This window comes from Lepidochelys kempii, chromosome 1 (genome assembly GCF_965140265.1).
Source record: "Lepidochelys kempii isolate rLepKem1 chromosome 1, rLepKem1.hap2, whole genome shotgun sequence".
NCBI lineage: Eukaryota > Metazoa > Chordata > Testudines > Cheloniidae > Lepidochelys > Lepidochelys kempii.
The window spans coordinates 252,895,620-252,913,686 of NC_133256.1; the positions used below are offsets into that span (position 1 = coordinate 252,895,620).

At 41.4% G+C, this 18,067-nt stretch overlaps 1 protein-coding gene across 2 annotated transcripts in view; it reads left to right on the top strand.

The window, feature by feature from the left end:
- Window positions 1–238: 238 nt before the first annotated feature.
- The window catches only part of TMEM263 (transmembrane protein 263), a 33,002-nt gene continuing 15,173 nt past the window's right edge, over window positions 239–18,067 (top strand). The window contains exons 1-3 of one of the 2 annotated variants that reach the window (XM_073324511.1): window positions 239–364; window positions 7,614–7,663; window positions 17,271–17,340. In XM_073324511.1, the coding sequence (XP_073180612.1) occupies window positions 17,277–17,340 (64 nt within the window). In that variant the 5' untranslated portion in view covers window positions 239–364; window positions 7,614–7,663; window positions 17,271–17,276. The remainder of the gene's footprint in view (window positions 365–7,613; window positions 7,664–17,270; window positions 17,341–18,067) is intronic. The other variant, XM_073324520.1, reaches the window with a different exon arrangement.

Genomic DNA, 18,067 nt, shown 5'->3' on the forward strand with positions numbered 1-18,067 from the left:
TGGGGGGGGGGGGGAACAGCTCAGAGTTTGGCTGATCTCCCCCTTCCCCCTTCCGCGGGACCTTTTCCCCAGCAGGGCCATGTGAGGCGGGGCCAGGGCCCATCGCCCTGCCCGGCCAGTCAGCAGCTGAGGGACGAGGGCCGGACCCCTGCCCGGCCCCGGGCGACGCACGGCGGCAGGCGCGGAGCCGGCGCCTGCGCGCCCCTCCGGGGGCCGGGGGCCGGGCTAGGGCGGGGTCTGCGGGGCGGGCCGCGTCGGGCGCCACGTCGGCAGCAGCCGCAGAGCAGCGGCGCCGGAGAGTTAAGTGTGCGCCGGGCAGGGAGCGGGCTGCAGCCGGCGGGCGCCTTCCCCTTCCCCGCGGCGGGTGAGTAGCGCGGGGCCACAGCAGCCTGGCCGCTCGGCGGGCGCCGGCTCCCCGGGGAGCCGCGGGGCAGCGCTGGCGGCGGAGGCGGCTCCCGGGCTGGATTCCCAGGAGCCCGGGGGGCTGTGTCGCGACAGTGGCGGGGGGATGTCTCTGGCTGGACCCTGCCGGGTGGGAGGGAGCCTGCCGGGGGCAGAGCCGCGCGTCCGGAGCCGCCCCGAGCGAGCCGCCCCGGCGCGGGGTGGGAGAGGACACAAAGGAAAGACCTCTCCGGGTCCCCCCCGGGTAATCTTCCCCCTGGGCTCCTCTTGCTCGGTCTCTCTATTGCTGGGGCCTCGTTGTGCCGCCCTTCAGGGGTGACTCTGCTGCCCTCCGTGATGCAGAAGGGAAGCGGGGTGTGTGATGTGTCTGGCTGTAGTTCACGCACATCGCTCCTTAACACCCCCTTTCCCCCCCCCCCCGGGAAGTTACCATCAGCAGCTTTGGGGGCGTTAGCTGCAGGTGACACATCTCTTCCCCCCCCCCCCAAAAAAAAGCGGGGCTTGGCCAAGTGTAACTGAGAGCAGAATTCGGCCTTCTGTGCACTCTGGCCGGGGAGGGAGGTGTTCATGTGCCTGGAGCCGGAGGTTGTGCACAACGTGGAAGAGCAGAAGGGGGTGGGGGCAAAGAAGGAGCCCGGGCAGCCTGTGGCAGCGGCTCCAGGTTAAATCACTGCTTCTCCTGCCACGTCATTCCCGCTGTCCAAGAAGTTCCCACTTTCTGGCTTCAGGGTCCCCACTGGAGGAACTGCAGTTAGGAAGGCAGTGGTTATCAGGTCACTCAAGTTTGTTTTCAGCTGACAGCAGCCTGCATTGGGCCAGAGGCACCCAGAGCTTACTCAAAATAGAGAGGAAATGATAAACTGTCTCCTCACAACTTATGTGGAAATTTGCTTACATGTTCTTTGTCCTAAAATCTGATTTAGGAGATTTCCAAATATAAAATGGAAGGGAAAAACACTAGGGGATGGAGCAGGATTTTGCTTCAAAACAATATTCCTTGGTTCGCCGGAGAGTCTGTTAAATTTTAATGTGTGAATGAATGCTGCAGTGGCGTTACCTGTGTTTGCAAGTCGAAAGAAATTGGACTGCATTACAGCCTTGGATTCCTCCTCTAGTTCTCAGTTAACTTCAGGATTCAGCTCAAAAGTGCCTGGGTTCCTAATTTCTCTATGGACTTTAGGCTAGCTCAAGGATCTGGCTTTATTCTCTTCCCTTTCAACTTGTCTGGTGCTGACCCTCGCTCCACTCTTCCACAGAATCTTGTTTATTGCAACAGTTGGTGTGAAAGTCTTCTCTGCAGCTATTACTCTTTTTCTTTCTCTCTCTGCTTCAGCTATTCTCTCACAATTTCACCTGAAAATCTTTTCTTCCTTGATCATTCCTCTTTGTTTGTTTTTTTGTCTGTTTGTGCTGTCCTTTATCAATTCAGAATTGTTTTGGGATACAGTAGTAATGTAAAATATGAAACACTTGTCATAGTTTTTATCAGTGTTCCCCATAATAAGTTGCATTGTCTCCTAAAAAGGCTGTTACAGCAAAATATATATGAATAAGGTATCACAAATTGTATGCAAATAGTTCATTACTTAAACTTGGTCACTATTGACTTAATGCAGCTACCTACTTGGTTTAGCCTGAAAATAAACTCATTATTTTATAACCACACCACTAGCTGTGGTGGTTGCACTAAGCTAATAGACAATCTCTGTGCAAATATTGTTGGGCAGGTCCCTGCACTTGTTCGTTAAAGCTCTCACTTACAGCCGTATGAATGAAGATATGGCAGCTTTTATATAGAAAACAATTGCAGAATGTGTCTAGCATTGCTGAGTTACTACAAGTTTATTTTTTTACCTTTAGCTTTAAACTGAAATACTTACTATTGAAGCACAGCTCACTGAATGGAAATTGGCCTGAAAGAAGCTATGTGTTTTCATAAATCTCCCCTTGAGTAAGGGATGGAAGTACAGTAGGATTTTGTAGGTGGACAGGTAATTTAAATGCACAAATTAACATTAGCTTATACACCAACTTCTAAGGCTACCCAGTAAACACTTGTTTACTTGACTGTCACAAGAACAAATTCATATTTAAAAAGCTAAAACCCTTTGTTGCCATCACGTCAAGGTTGCAGGTACTCAGAGTTCATATTGGTATAGCGGTAGAGCCTGGGAACCTAAGTCATCAACCTAGACTCCATTGTACTAAGTATCAGGGGTTAGCCATGTTAGTCTGTATCCACAAAAACAACAAGGGGTCTGGTGGCACCTAAAAGATAAGTGGGGTTTTTACCCACGAAAGCTTATGCTCAAATAAATCTGTTAGTCTTTTAGGTGCCACCGAACAGATTTATTTGAGCATAAGCTTTCATGGGTAAAAACCCTACTTATCTTTTAGGTGCTACTGGACTCCTTGTTGTTCCATTGTACTAGACACTGTACACATTCTAAACAAAAAGAAGGCCCCTGCCCCAAAGAGCCTACAATCTAAGAAGAAGACAAGAATAGACCAGTTTTAATTTTTTTAGATATCATAGCAAAGAAAATTGAATGAGGAATTTGAAAAAGGACAAGGAACTCATCCCAGGCATAAGAGACAGCACTGGAAAAAGCACAAAGGTGCTCATATGGAAAGCTTAAAGTAGGCAATGAAGGCTGACTTCACTGGCAAAGTGGAGATGGGAGACAACATCTTGGTAATGCATGAGAGATGTTAGGTAGTGGGGGACAGGCCACTTCCCTTGCCATGAGTTTAATTTCCAAAATACACGTGTTGGAAAACAAGCAAATGTAGAGTGAAGGTCCACTTGCATAACCTTAGTTCTGTCCCATTTAATTCAGTACCTTGCTCCTCCCTAAACCTTTTTCTGCAGTGTGATTTCTGACTATCAGCAGCAGGTACTCTCCAGAGCAGTGATGCTGTCCAGAGCATATTGAGGGTCCATTGGAGTACATAAGTAAAGAGTTCTGACTTCAAATTGTTATGGGTGTAGAGAAAATTTCAAGTTCTGTTAGTGTTAAGTGTTGTAATGTTCCCAGTTCTTCTTGGCATTACTATAGGGACAGAGTTAAGGTTGGTATTGTGTGGGAGAAATGTTACCTTGACTCTGCACTTCAGACTTCTAACATGTTTTATTTCTTTTAATGTGGTAGATTGCTTGCTAACTGGGTTGGCTCCTGCAAACTTACTCAATGAGCCTGCTTTTAGTTGGTACTGTTCTTTCTTTGGTGGTGGTGTTCACTACTGGCATCTCTGCACTTCAGCATTGATCCAGGAATGGCTCATCTCCAGAACCAAAGAACATCCAATATTTTTCTTGCAATACTTCTGGAGCTTGAGCCTGTTGCTGGATACTAGATCACAGTCCAGGGATATAAGATTTTTTTTGTTTGATCACTCCTTCCTTTCTTCTTTCTGCACCAAAAAAAAGTTTAGAAAAAGATTTACAATTTAAAACTGCTCATATGGATGACTATCTGTATCTCGGGTACATTTTGATCAACTGACCTCACATTTGCCCTGCAAACTGCACCCTGTCCCCAGAAATGCTATGTCAGTTCTCAGGCTGATCTCACTGTGTGTGTAGATTTTAGAGAGGCTTGAAAACTGGGTTTTAAATAGAAGTCCTGTTTCTCCATAATAATACTAACACTGGGCACACTGTTGGGTCCTTACTGCATTTCTGGCTGAGTGTATGATGGTGTTGATGCACTGTCTCTTGTTTCAGGAACCCAACAAACTTCAGACCAGTCACCTAAATTAACTGAAATAGATTTTCTTGAGGGGGCAGCAAAAATAAGACATGCTCCTCTCCTGGAAAGTAGCATGACCCACAGTGTGTCTGGGTGGATGCTGAACTAATAAGAACAGATTTAAAATTTTTTATTAAAGCTAATGTTAAAAAATTATATACTACATAGGTTGAGAAAAGAGTGTACATCTGGGTATAGTGCTTAGATTATCCACAAATACAAAGTTTGTTTTTAAAAGTCATATGATACATAGAAAGAAAAGGAGGACTTGTGGCACCTTAGAGACTAACCAATTTATTAGAGCATAAGCTTTCGTGAGCTACAGCTCACTTCTTCAGATGCATATCGTGGAAACTGCGAATACAGACTAACACGGCTGTTACTCTGAAACATGATACATAGAGTACATAATCAGCAATAACACAAATTTAGGTGAATAGATTTAACAATACAGTTTAGATTTTAGAATCCAAATACTCGGGTACATCACGAATGGAAAAGTTATACAGAGATTTGGTTGTGGAAAGCAAAATATAGCAATGAGTGGAGATTGTCCCTCAGTAATTGAGAATTAGGTAGGTTGTCCCTTTAGAAAATACAATCCATGAGGAAAGTATTTGTTACTTTCCTGTCTGCACTTCTCATCGGCACTCCAGCTCATCCCTCCTGGTATTGCCGATGTGCGGTGATGTGTTCTATGTAGATGTCCCTCAACCACCTGATGGTATCTGACACCATGAGTTGCCGCATCAGCCGAGCGTAGTGTTGACCGATTCCACGTTCTCTCAGCACTTGCTCATTATTGGGGTACGATGCTCCCATGGCTCCGATGATTAGTGCATGTGTCTGAATCTGGTAATCCTTAGCTCTCAAGGTATCAGCCAGAGGGGCATATTTCTCTACTTTTTGAGCTCTGGCATCATGGAAGGCCGAGGTCCTGTTCTCAAAGGGCACGGTGACGCCTATCATAATGATCTTCTTCCAGTCCTCGTTGGTGATGACGATGTCCTGTCGCAGTTGGCTGTTGGTTCCGGGGATGGCAGAGTTTACGGCAACCTTCCCCATGGACCCCGGGATGGCTTTGGCCAGGTGATCTTGGATGGCATTGTGTCACAGCTGCTAGGCTCTGGAATGGGGCTTGCAGCTGCACAGGACATGGGGTAGCGTCTCGTTGGCATAGCCACACTTCCTGCATCACTTGTCCTGATTGCTGTGGCAGACGGCTTTGTTCAGTGGGACGTAGCTGAGCTGGGCCCTGTGGATGAACCTCCAGTCGGCAAATCAGGTGAAGCTGCCCCCTGGGAGCAAGTGGTTGCTGGTGTCCCACTTGCACATCACCTCGAACACCTTGCCCTGGTCCGGCTTCCGTTTCAGATTTTCCACATATTGGCAGCAGATGGCATCCTTCAGCGTCCTCTCCAGCATGGTTCTCGCTCTTGGAGTGATGATAGTATGATCTATATTCTTCACCTGTGGCACCAGGACTTCCAGCTCCTGGCGTTCCTTGCACAACGTCCAGTGGCAGCCGATATGCTTCTCCAATCGTGGGCACAAGTCTAGAGTGAAGCAAAGTCTCCCCCCTCTCTTCCAAATTCGCCTTCCAGCGAGCCGCTCAGGTAGGTGGCGACATCTTGGTTGGAGGGGGGTTCTGGTGGTTCGTTTCTTGACTGCATCCTACATAGCACTTTCCGTGATTTTCCTCACCGTGGCGTCCGGGCATGTCAGAAGGCGGAAGGCATGAGTGATCACTGCAACATCACACAGATCACCCATTCGAGGAACATTGGCGCTGCTTTGCCTGTGTGAGATGTACACCAGTTCATTGCTGGCCTTCTGGGGAAGAAACATCCACTTCTTAAGAAACATCCACATGTGGCTGTCTGGTGGTGGTGTCTGCCTTGTTAAGAGATACCTTCACCACGGCAGATCCCCTCAAGATGAATGAAATACGGGGGATCAGGAAGATGTTCAAGGTATTGATTGTCTGCCATGGTGCCAGTTGGGAGGAGTCGATCCTGGCTGCATCTCATAGGATCTCTGCGATGGTGTCCTCCGGTGTCTGCTGGACGCGGAAACCCGTGGGCGTGCCAAGGACGATTTAGCACGTTTAACCATAACACTTAGCACTAAGGTTTAAAGTAGGAAATTAGTAGTCAGGGGTAATCAATATGGGAACAGTACCCTGATGAGAAGCTTAGTGGGAGTGCTTTCCTTCCAGTCTCCCTTCTTACCCACACTTATGCTGTAGTAGAAAGTGCTAGGATTTTTTCTAAGGTGCAGTTCCTTGCATCTTGTTTTGGGGGCTGCATCTTTTGTATCAGTCTATGGCTAGTAGGTATCTGAGACATTTTTGAAGTCTCCTGTGTTTGCTGGAAAGGAGGAGGAACTCTTTTCCTCATGACCTCGGTCTCCAAGCTTCCTGAACAGTGGTGGGCAATCAGCAGCCCGTAGGCTACACGTGGCCCGTCAGGGCAAGCCGCTGGTGGGGCACCAGACCATTTGTTTACATTTGCATGGCCGCCCGCAGCTTCCAGTGGCTGTGGTTCGCTGTTCCCAGCCAGTGGGAGCTGTGGGAAGTGGTGGCCAGGTTTGTGCCACTTCCTGCAGCTCCCATTGGCCGTGGTTTGCCATTCCTGGCCAATGGGAGCTGCAGGCAGCCGTGCAAATGTAAACAAATGGTCTGGTGGCCTGCCAGTGGTTTGCCCTGATGGGGCCGCAAGGTGCCCACTATTGCTCCTGACTGTTTAGGAGCATATAGGGGGATTGTAGTTCTCCACCCCTTCCTGAACCTGACATGGTAACTGGTTGGTTTGGAGCACTTTTCCCAGGTAAATAGTTCCAGTGCCTTTGAAGCTGCTTCTCATAATCTTTCCAAGCAGCAGTAGCAAAATAAAATTGACCTGCTTCTTGTAAGTTTCACTCCTTCCCACAGGGTTCTGCCTAGTAGTATTGAAACAAACCAGTTATGTAGATTTCACGCTGCTGCTTGGGACACCTAGCTGTGGAAACACTGAGCAGGGTTTTGTCTGTGAACTCGGAAAGATAGTGCTGCATTAGTTCATGTTTGGAAGGTAATCTGAACTGTAACAACTAGAAACTGAACTCTTCTAAATGAAAGCTAAAATTCTGCACAAATTGCTGGTTTAAGACATCCCCCTCCCCCCAGCTTGTTAAGGAAAGTTTCCATCTTGACACCTAGTTCCCAAGCATTTCACATGACACTATGTGGAGTAGGTGGACATTATTCCCATTGCCCAAGACTACAGAGGTTAGAGGTGAAATAAAACTTGTGAAATGTTGGCTCTCTCCTTTAGTACTTAAGTGTCCTTATCGTGTTGTTTTGGGGGAGAGGGTGTATAGTGAGAGGCTCACAAATGCATGTCAGAATGACACAAGTAAGCAAATCACTTTGGAAACACTGCCCTGTAAGATGTAATTAAAAATGTTACTTTCTCTTAGGTTTATATAGAATATCATTGTGGAAACTGCTGAATGAAGTAATATATTTGGTAAGTGATAACCTTTGTTTTATTCAGTGAAATAACTGTATTAATGCACAGGAAGGTTACACAACTAATCTGAGCATTTTCTAACACTTTCTGTTTTTGTTCATGTACTTGCAGCAGGGTTAACTTTATCATTTTGTACATCCTGAGTAAAGTCTTGTATTTGGCACCTGTAGTAACTCCTGTGCATAAGGTTGCCTACCCATGTTCATTTTCTGTTCTAAAGAACTTTTTATTTTTTTTTCAATAACTCTGTAAAACTTTCATCTTTTGGGCTGAAACTTCCATATCTTTTGTCTGCTGAGAGTGAGGGGTTTTGAAAGATTAGTCAAAGCCTTTTCGGCCACTTTTTTGAGTATGGAGCATGATAAATACTTCGGCCAGTATGTTAAAGAGGAGAAACTACAATTCCTGTTTTGAATGGCTCTAGTACCTCAAAGGTTTAGGCAGAAACAGAGACCATACGTTGGAGATGTGCCTCTTGGTCAAACCAAAATGGATTTTCACTAAGTTAAGCGTTTAAAAACTGGACTTGATGTGTGTACTGGGTTTTAACATAGAGTAAGCTTTTAAACTAATGATCTTTCTGTTTTATTAGCATTTTGCACATTGCATGTGCAGGTGTATATGGACACTCACAGAACATATTCAATGAGGCAGTGCTTCATAGAAACAGTGTCTCATTCTGTATGATCTAGTAATGTGAATTAAATGAGGTAGGGTCTTCAAGGGCCCTTGCCTTATTGAGAGTGTATCTTGTGTATTCTAAGAACTTGTTTCACATGATGAAATTTCCATCCAAAAACTACATTCAAAGTATGGTAAGGTTGCAAAGTTACACTGAAAAATCAGGAAGTACCAAAATTCGGGTTCCTCATATGTCTTTAACTTTGCTACTTGTGCGTACGCTTTATGATGCACCTCTTAATTACATTAACTCATACGGTCTTATGTTTCTGTCTCACTTAATATACAGGTTGGATGGTGCAGGGGGAATGAGGCAAAAATTCACAGAACTCTTTATTTTTGGCTACATTCTGTCTGCAATTATCCACATAAAACTGGATTTATACTGTAGTTGAGGGTACGTTTTTAACATTTTTCTGTGGACATATTACACTCTGTGTAATAAATGAGGCCAGGTTTCAAAGCTCTTTAAATGCACGGGTTGGATAGCATACAGTGAATGAGACAGATCCATTCATTGAACAGTGAGGATAAAAATAAATATTCAACAGCTGCCTCACTCACTGTATTTTGTCCATCCTGAACAGTCTGATGCGAGAGTCCTGTACGAGATCAGCAACTTCTAGCAAGCAGTGTCCTTTAAGACCCAGATGGGCCCACCTTGTCCCTCCAACCACCCTCCAGTTTCTTTCACTAACATAGGAATCCTTAATTTGAGACATGGGGTTCCATATGGGCCATCCTCTCCATGAACCACTGTTTACCGTGGTAATTAACTCTTTCCCCCCCCCCCCTTGAGAATTGCCCATATGGATTCCCTACTCTTGGTTAATCAAAAGTGTTAACTCATCTACATTGCAGATATTCAGCATTGATACAGGAATTCTAATTTACATAGTTCCTATCTTTTCTGAAACATGCAACCGTTTCCATATTATACATTTCTGCACTTGGTTCTCTTTTTATGTCTTCAAAGGAAAAAAAAACAAACTATAACCTCTAGCTGTGGCATCTTAAAGCTGTGTAGTTATCTGCTCTGAAGATACCTACATAATATATAGTTGCATGGCTTTTTTGCATAACTTCATAGTTCTGCAACTTAAAACAGCAGTTTATTTTGTACTTAAGCAAAACCCCACTTTTTGATTGCTTACTACATAATTTACTGTTTTCATCCTACAGTATTTATTCATATCTACCCATCTTTTGAAGTAGCCATGTACAAACGTTTGAATTTTTTTCAGAAAGAAATTATTTCCTGACCCAACAGCTCAAAAATAGCTGAATGGATTTTCTACACATTTACCAAAAAATTAGTCTGTTAGGAAAATTTCAGTCCAATAATATGTTTAGCAAAATTTCAGCCCACCAAAGACTTTTCCAACTTTTTGGAAAAATGGATAGGAAAATGGAGACTTTCAATATGTAACTTGCTACTTTAATTATGAATGTTAAGTCATATATCAGGATAGATAAAATTTAATTTTAATTTAAACCAGATTTTTATTTATATGTTGCTAATGTGTTACTTCCAGTTTTAGTCTTAATTGTTAAATTGGATTTGTAGATTCCAAAGCCAGAAGGGTCCACTGTGATCTGACTTCCTGTATTACACAAGCCATAGAACGTCTCCAAAATAATTCCTAGAGAATAGTAGAAAAACATCCAGTCTTAATTTATAAATTGCTAGTGATGGAGAGCCCACCACAACCCTTCCTGGGGTTAATTACCCTCACTGTTAAAAAACATACCCCTTATTTCCAGTCTGAATTTGTTTAACTTCAGTTTCCAGCCATTGGATCGTGTTAGACCTTTCTCTGCTAGAATGAAGATTCCATTTTGTCAAGTAGTTGTTCCCCATGTAGATACTTAGACTGCAATCAACTCACCCCTTAAACTTCTCTTTATTAAACTAAATAGATTCAGGGAGCTCAGTCTATTACTACAAGGCATGTTTTCTAATCCTTTAGTTATTCTTGTGGCTCTTCTTTGAACCCTCTCCAATTTATCAGCATCCTTCTTGAACTGTGGTCACCAGAACTGGACACAGTATTCCAGCAACAGTTGGACCAGTGGTAAACACAGAAGTAAAATAACCTCTCTATTCCGTCTCAGCATTCCTCTTTTGTGTGCATTCAAAGATCACATTAACCCTTTTAGCCAATGTGTTGCACTGGGAACTCGCGTTCAGCTGATTATCCACCATGACCCCCAAATCTTCCTAGGATAGAGTTCCCCATCCTGTAAATATGGCCTACCTTCTTTATTCCTAGATGTATAAATTTACACGTATCAAAACGCATATTGCTTGCTTGCGCCGAGCTTACTAAGCAATCCAGATTGCTCTGTATCCGTGACCTGTCCTTTCATTTCCCCCATTTTTTGTGTCATCTGCAAATTTGTATCCGTGATTGTTTTCTTCCAAGTCATTGATAAAAACGTTATAGCATAGGGCCAATAACTGATCCCTGCGGGACCCCACTGGCAACACACTCACTCACTCAATGATGATTTCCTGTTTACAGTTACATTTTGAGATCTATAACAGCTTTTAATCCATTTAATCCATGTTAATTTTATCTTTTTAGGTTTTTAATCAAATGTGGTTTGGTACCAAGTCAAATGCCTTACAGGAGTCTAGGTGTATTATCTCAACACTTACATTTATCAACCAAACTTGTAGTCTCATCAAAAAAAGATAGTAACATCAAGTTAGTTTGACAGGATCTGTTTTCCATAAACTCATGTTGATTGGTGTTAATTATATTACCCTCCTTTAATTAAAGTTCTGCATCAGCCACTCCATTATCATGCACAGGATTGATGTCAGACTGACAAGCCTATAATTACTTGGGTCATCCAGTTTAACCTTTTTGAGTACTGGCACAACATTAGCTTTCTTCCAGTCTTCTGGAACTTCCCAGTGTTCTCAGATTTATTGAAAATCAGCATTAATGGTCCAGCAAGCTTCTTTGCCAGGCCTTTCAAAATTTTCGAATGCAGATTATCTGGACCTGCTGACTTAAATGTCTAGCTTTAGTAGTGGCTGTTTAACATCCTCCTGAGATACTAGTGGAATGGAAAGTGTTATCATCATATGACTACATCCTTGTTTTTTCCCAAAATACAGAACAGAAATATTTATTGAACATGTGTGCCATTGCTGCATTATTATTGATAACTCCATTTCCTTCTAGTAATGGATCAATACCATTGTTAGGATTCTTTTTGTTCTTAATATACTTAACTCCTTAACTTAGGCCATAGATTTTTTTTCCCCCTTGTGTCCCTTTGCTTCCTGAGTGAATTTTCTGCAATTCCTAGCTGCAGATTTATACTCATTACTATCAACTCCCCCCCCCCCCTTTTTTTTTTTTTTTAATAGTTACCTTCACTTGCCCTCTAAACCATGTTGGGTTTTTAACAAGTACTTCCTTGATTTTTTTTTTGGTTGTTTTTTGTTTTGGGGCATCTAGTAAAGTGTTCTTAAATAATTTGCAAGTAGCATTTACATTTCTCTGATTAATTTCTTCCTTCCAGCTGATTTGGGGCATAATTTTCAGCTTTGAGAAATTGGCTCTTTTAAAGGCATGGGTGTGCATTGTTCTAACAATAAGGATGTGAATGAGACCCTGGACTTGTTTCTTACAGTAGAGTTGAAGTCTTTAAATCACGATTTGAGGACTTCAGTAACTCAGCCAGAGATTAGGGGGTCTATTACAGGAGTGAGTGGGGAGGTTTTGTGGCCTATAATGTGCAGGAGGTCAGACTAGATGATCGTGATGGTACCTTCTGCCTTTTAAGTCTGTGAGTCTGAGTTAAGCTTTTAAGTGTGAAACTTCTTAGTAGATGAGGAAAAAAACTATGTAAAATCCCAAATCCTACAAACAATTAGGGAGCGAAAGAACGAAGTATAAAACATCCTTCTGTGCCTATCTATAATGTGTAGGGGAAAATGTTGCGTGATCACGGGAGACTTAAATTTGAATGATACGTGCTGGAGGCATCATTCAGCCAGTACGGAAACCGCCTCAGAATTTAAAAATACAGATGACCATTTCCTAATTCAAAAAGTGTTGTATCCAATATGGGGCAATTCTATGTTAGACCTTGTGTTGACAGATAAAAAGGAACTGAACGCAGAACTGAAAATTAATAGCCGCTTAGGTACCAATGACTTGATCACATTTATAATGTCCAAACAGACTAAAGTCCAGGGTCTCATTCACATTCTTGTTGTGAGAGCAACACAAAGTCAGACACAAAATTGATAAGCATGTAGCCTGTTCTATAGTTGCGACCAACACCATCTTCTGTTGCGCTGAAATTCCTCAGATCAAGAAAGTTGAAAAAGCTCAACCAGGCTATACTCCATCAGGGTTTGCAGTTTGAAATCAATGGGACTTTGGTTTTGAAGTCGTTTAGGAGCTCTTGAAAAATCGCTTCCGTAGGAGTGTAATTTTAAGGTCCTATTTTTGAGGATTTTGGACTGATTGAAGAAAAGAAAACTTAACTATGTTAATATATTGAAAGTTTAAACAACTTTTCGTTGTTAGAACCACTTAGTCAATTTTGTTTTGAAGCAACAAAGACTTTATGCCAATAAGTTCTTTAATAAATGTTTAGCATGAGGCTGCAAGCTCTGATGCATATGTTTAAAATTAAGCGCATGAGTAATACCACTGAAGTCAATTGGTACATAATTTTATTCATAGGAATAACCCTACTTAAGTATTTTCAGGATGAGGGCTTTAATTTTCCTTTTGGCTTTTGCCTGTAATTGTGTCTTAACTTTACTAGTAGTGGCATTTAAAAAATAAAAACCCACCAGCATTTCATATTGTACTTCATCCTGAATTTTAATCTCAAATTGAAATGGCACAAATCTTCAAATTAGTTTTGTGACGTCTCAATCTGATTTAAATCCGTTCTTAAAAATCAAGTGATTGTTATGACTTTAAATAATCATTCCATCTTGCTGCATATGTGCATAGAATAATCCATTTACCTACCTCAAAAATAGTCACTTCTGAAGTGGAACACAACCTCTGTTTTATAGAACATTGCAATATTATTTAATTTAGGTATCACAACTAAATAAAACACAACCTTCAGTGTAGTAGTTTTAAACATTTATTGTATTCACTTTAAAATGCAAATCTTGCTTTCTAGTACACTTTCTTCAGGAATATGAACGCCTTTTTTTTTTCCCCCTTTTGTTTGTCATCTACGCATCATGGTGAGTGTCCTTTATTAATGTATAAAATAGCTTTTTTAAAAAAGTACTTTCCATTACAATGGGCTCAGATCAAATACATTTGGCATAGTTTGTCACAGAAGTTTCACAGACCTGTATTGCTGGAGGTTGAATATTTCAGGGGAGGGATCCCTTTGAATCTGGCTAATCGGCCTCATTGATGAGCCCCTAATATCTTAAGAGAGTTGGTTCTCTAGTTAACTGGACAACTTCTGAGTAGAAAAGAGCTTTTATAGTTACGGTGTAGGGTTTTTGTTTTTTTTGCGGGGGTGGGGGGTGTCTCCTTTGCATGAAAGGTCCATTCCAGAGGTCTGCCAGTCAGAATTGTTGGGTTATTTGTCACCTTCCCTAGTACTGATACAGTAGGTGTTGGTTATTTGACAAACTTGTTTAAACACAACCCATGATACTACTAAAATCCAATACGTGCCTTAAAGTACTGGTATAGTAGATCAGCAGTTCCGAAGCTTTGAAACCTAGCATATCATGTGTAAAAACTCAAAAGTACTCACCATAGCACCTTTTGTAACTATAATCAGTACAATTCTAACAGATTCTGATAAACCAACCTGAGAACTAGAGAACCATGATACTAGCTGTAGTATTTAGATGTCGGCAAGCTATTTCTATGATGACATTAAACTGATAAAGGAGATGGCTGAATGTAAACGAGATTAAAATAAGTACAATATTACAACATGAATTAGAAACTGACAAATGGAGATAAGTTTTAATGTTTTAACTGTTTAAACCATCAAGTTGTGGATGACATCTGAGGAACAGTGCAGAGTTCAGTGTTTAATGTTTTCACTTATTGTAGACCCCAATAATCTAAAGGGAGATGTAGACTAGTAAATAAGAATTGCCATACCAAATCATACCAGTGGTCCTTCTATTCCAGTATCCTGTGTGTCAGTATCAGATGCTTCAAGAGAATTGGCAAGAAATCTTGAAGTAGACAATTAGGGAATAATCTGTTCCCAGGGGAAGCTTCTTCCAATCCACTAATGGGCAAGGATAGTCTTAAACTCTCATACTTCATCGTTTATATCCCACTAAAACAATATTGTTTTACTGCTGTCTAATGTAGCACTAGATACTCATTATCCATAGAAATATCTGACTTAAAAAAAAATCCTATTTGGCTCTTTGCTTCAAAGATTCCTAGCGGCAGGATGTTCCACAGGTTAACTGTGCTCCCCCCCCCCACAAGGTTTTTCCTTGTCAGTTTCAGATTTGCTGCTATTCTGTTTCACTGAACATACTTTCCTTCTTTTATTATATGAAGGACAATAAAAGCATCTTTTTACCTTTTCTGTACCTCTTATTTTATATACTGCTATCCTTTCTTTTATGCTTCATCTTTAGACTAGGAATTTCTAGTCTGAAATTCATCTCCCAACTTTCTGCCTGTTCACCTACCTTTGTCAGGTCCATCTGAAGTTCTTAGTTATCTTCTAGTTCCAACTAACCTAAACTTTGTATAGCTGTTCACTTAGTTACCTCTTTGTCGTACTTCTCCCCACCCCATCTGTCTATTTTGTCGAACTTTGTTTCCTGTCTGTCATGTATCGTTTGAGCTCTTTGGGACAGGCATGATTGTCTTTTTTCATGTTTGTACCCATGCCTGGCACAATGGTACTCTGATCCTTTTTTGGGGCTGATAGGTGCTATCATAATGCAACAAATTATCTGTGAAACTTATTACCTCACTGGTCACCACCTTTTTCTGTTCATTAGTACATATATTTAAACAGGTAGTCCTGGCATTAAGCCTTGTGGCCCCCTGCTACTAATCTTTTTGCCATGTTCAAAACTGTCCATTTATTCCTATTCTCCGTTTTGTCTCCTTAGCCAGTTTCTAATACCTGGCAGTAAGGTTAAAAAGCAACCATGTGACTCTGTAATTTCTTCACCAGTCTCTTGTGAGGATCTTTTACAGAAGTTCTTGAAAGGCCAAACAGTTTCAGCTGGTTCTCCTTTAGACACTATTTAGTTGATGCGTTCAAAGGATTCTGATAGCTTAGAAAGGCATTATTTTTATAGAAGGTAAGCTGATTGGTCTATCATATGTTCATCTGGTTGGTCTCTAATTCTGATTTTAATTATCACTTCAATCAGTTTGCCAAGTACTGAAAGATTTACTAGTCAGTAGTTCTCAATATCTGCCATAGCATCTATTTTTTTTTTAAAGCTATTTTTCAGTTCTCTCAGGGTAACTGCTCCTAAAGATTGCAATTTGTTACAGCACCTTCATTAGCAATTCGTAGTTCGTTCAGAACTCTTGGATGTATAACATCTGGGCCTATTGACTTCTCTTAGTTTCTGTGTATTGTAACACCTTCTCTGTGAATGTTTGTCTCTTATATTACCTCATCTTTGTTACCTGACAAAAGTAGGTCTGAGGTATCTGTCTTGTCAACATAGTCTGTAGTGAAGAGTCATGCAAAGAAATAACTTTGCTTTTCTACAGCGTCCTTATGAGCTTCAGTTGCTTCCTATGGGCGTAGCATCTCACAAACTGCAGTCCTCTGATCTATATACTTCAGCTATTGCACTACAAGTTCCTTTTAGCCCTCCTAATTGCAGTTTTACATTTCATCTGCTATAGCTTATGCTCATTTCTATTGTCTTCCAGGTTTGGATTTCCACTTTCTGAAGGATATCTGTTTAGCTCAAATATCCCTTGATCCGTGCCATTTAGCCAACCATAGTTACGGCTTATTTTTTTTCTTGCCTTCCTAGTTCCTTTTCTCTTTAAAGGTATGTGTGTATTCTGAGAGGTATGCTTTAGTAGCCTCCATGACAAGTCTAAGGACTCTGATTTTACTTTCCAGTTTAGAGTCTTTCTTGACTAGATAGTGCACTTTCTGAAATTCAATACTCATTATTGGTATGATGTTTGAGAGTATCTAACTTATTTATATTGTGGTTGCTATTAGGGGGCTCAACTGTGGTTGCTACTTGAATAAAATCCTTACTTAAGACTGAGATGGACCTCTCAGTGTGCGCTAGAACTAGCTGGTCCGAAAAGCAATTGTTTAAGGCATAGAGAAGCAACTTGATGGGTCTTTGTGCAGATGCTTAAAATAGCCCATTATTACTGTTGCTGCCTCTCTTAATCAGGAATCCAGTATAGAACCTACTGGTGTATTTTTATGACTTGGAATTTTTACCCATTCAAATTCTGCTGTATGTTCCCTATCACTTAAATTGTCTCTCTAAGTTCTAAAGAATCTCTTGGATATCGTATGCTCTCCTGCACCTCTACCATTTAATTTGTTCTTCTGTAATTTATAGCCAGGTATTGCAGTATCCCATTGGCTTCTTCACGCCCACCCCTTTTCTCCAGCAAGTCTAAGGCAATCCCTCCAAGGCAGGGTTGAGACATGCTAGTGAGGCAAGGAGGCTTGCACTGTGTCGTCTGACCCTGTTCTATGCTTAAAGACTCCATTTTCTAGGACTCTTCACCAGTATTGAAATTGCGGAGATGAATCTGAACCCGCAGCCATCGATAAAAATAGTAATGAATATGCTGTTTGCTTATTATCTCATACAGAAAAGAGGGTCCTTTTGAGGGAACTTTTATGTGCATGTATTTAAATTTTAAAATTGTTTCAGATTTTGCCAGAAATGATATACAGTAGATGTGAATTTCTTTTTTAGGCAATAATGAATCAAACTGACAAAAATCAAGAGGAAGTTCCTTCATACCTTAATGACGAACCACCAGAAGGTAGATACAAAGTTTCTGTTATCTTTTTATTTGATGGTAAGAAAATGAGCTGAAGAGCAGTGCATTTCTGAAAAGAATGACTGTGAGAATAATTTATCCCTGCACGCAAGGATTAAGCTAAGTACTCTAATTTGTTTTAATGACATTCTTTTATTGCTGCTAGCCCTGAAGAACTAACACATTTAAGATTGAGTGAGTAGACTTCTATTCTGTCTGCACAACAACAGAATTGTTTACTAAGTAAAATTTATTGCCCAGTGCAAACCCATTGAAGGCAGGGAGGTTGCACAAGTATTAAAAGGCATAGTTTTAAGACTGAGTTTGCATTATTGTAACTGAGAGCACAATTTGCCAGTTGAACCTTTATTACTAGTGTTAATGTGTGAGATGGAAAGAGCTCAGTTTGACTTTCAGATCCTAGGCTGTATTTGAAGGGCTGGCAGCTTAAAGAAAAAGATCTTGTTAAAATACGTCTGATTCAGGAATCATTGAGACAAACATTGAAGCTGATGACCAGTTTTGGAATCTGATGATATAAAAGCATCTTATTCAATATCTGTTGACTTTAACCAAAATCAAATCTGTTCACTTATTCTGATGAGCTTTTTCTTCTGTTAGTGCTGCAGAGGAGAAATATGGCTGTAGGCGAGTGAGCTGGATTTTTTTCTTGGTTGCACATCAGCAGAATTATTAACTGAGTTCTGTTTGTAGAATTGTCTGGCATGTA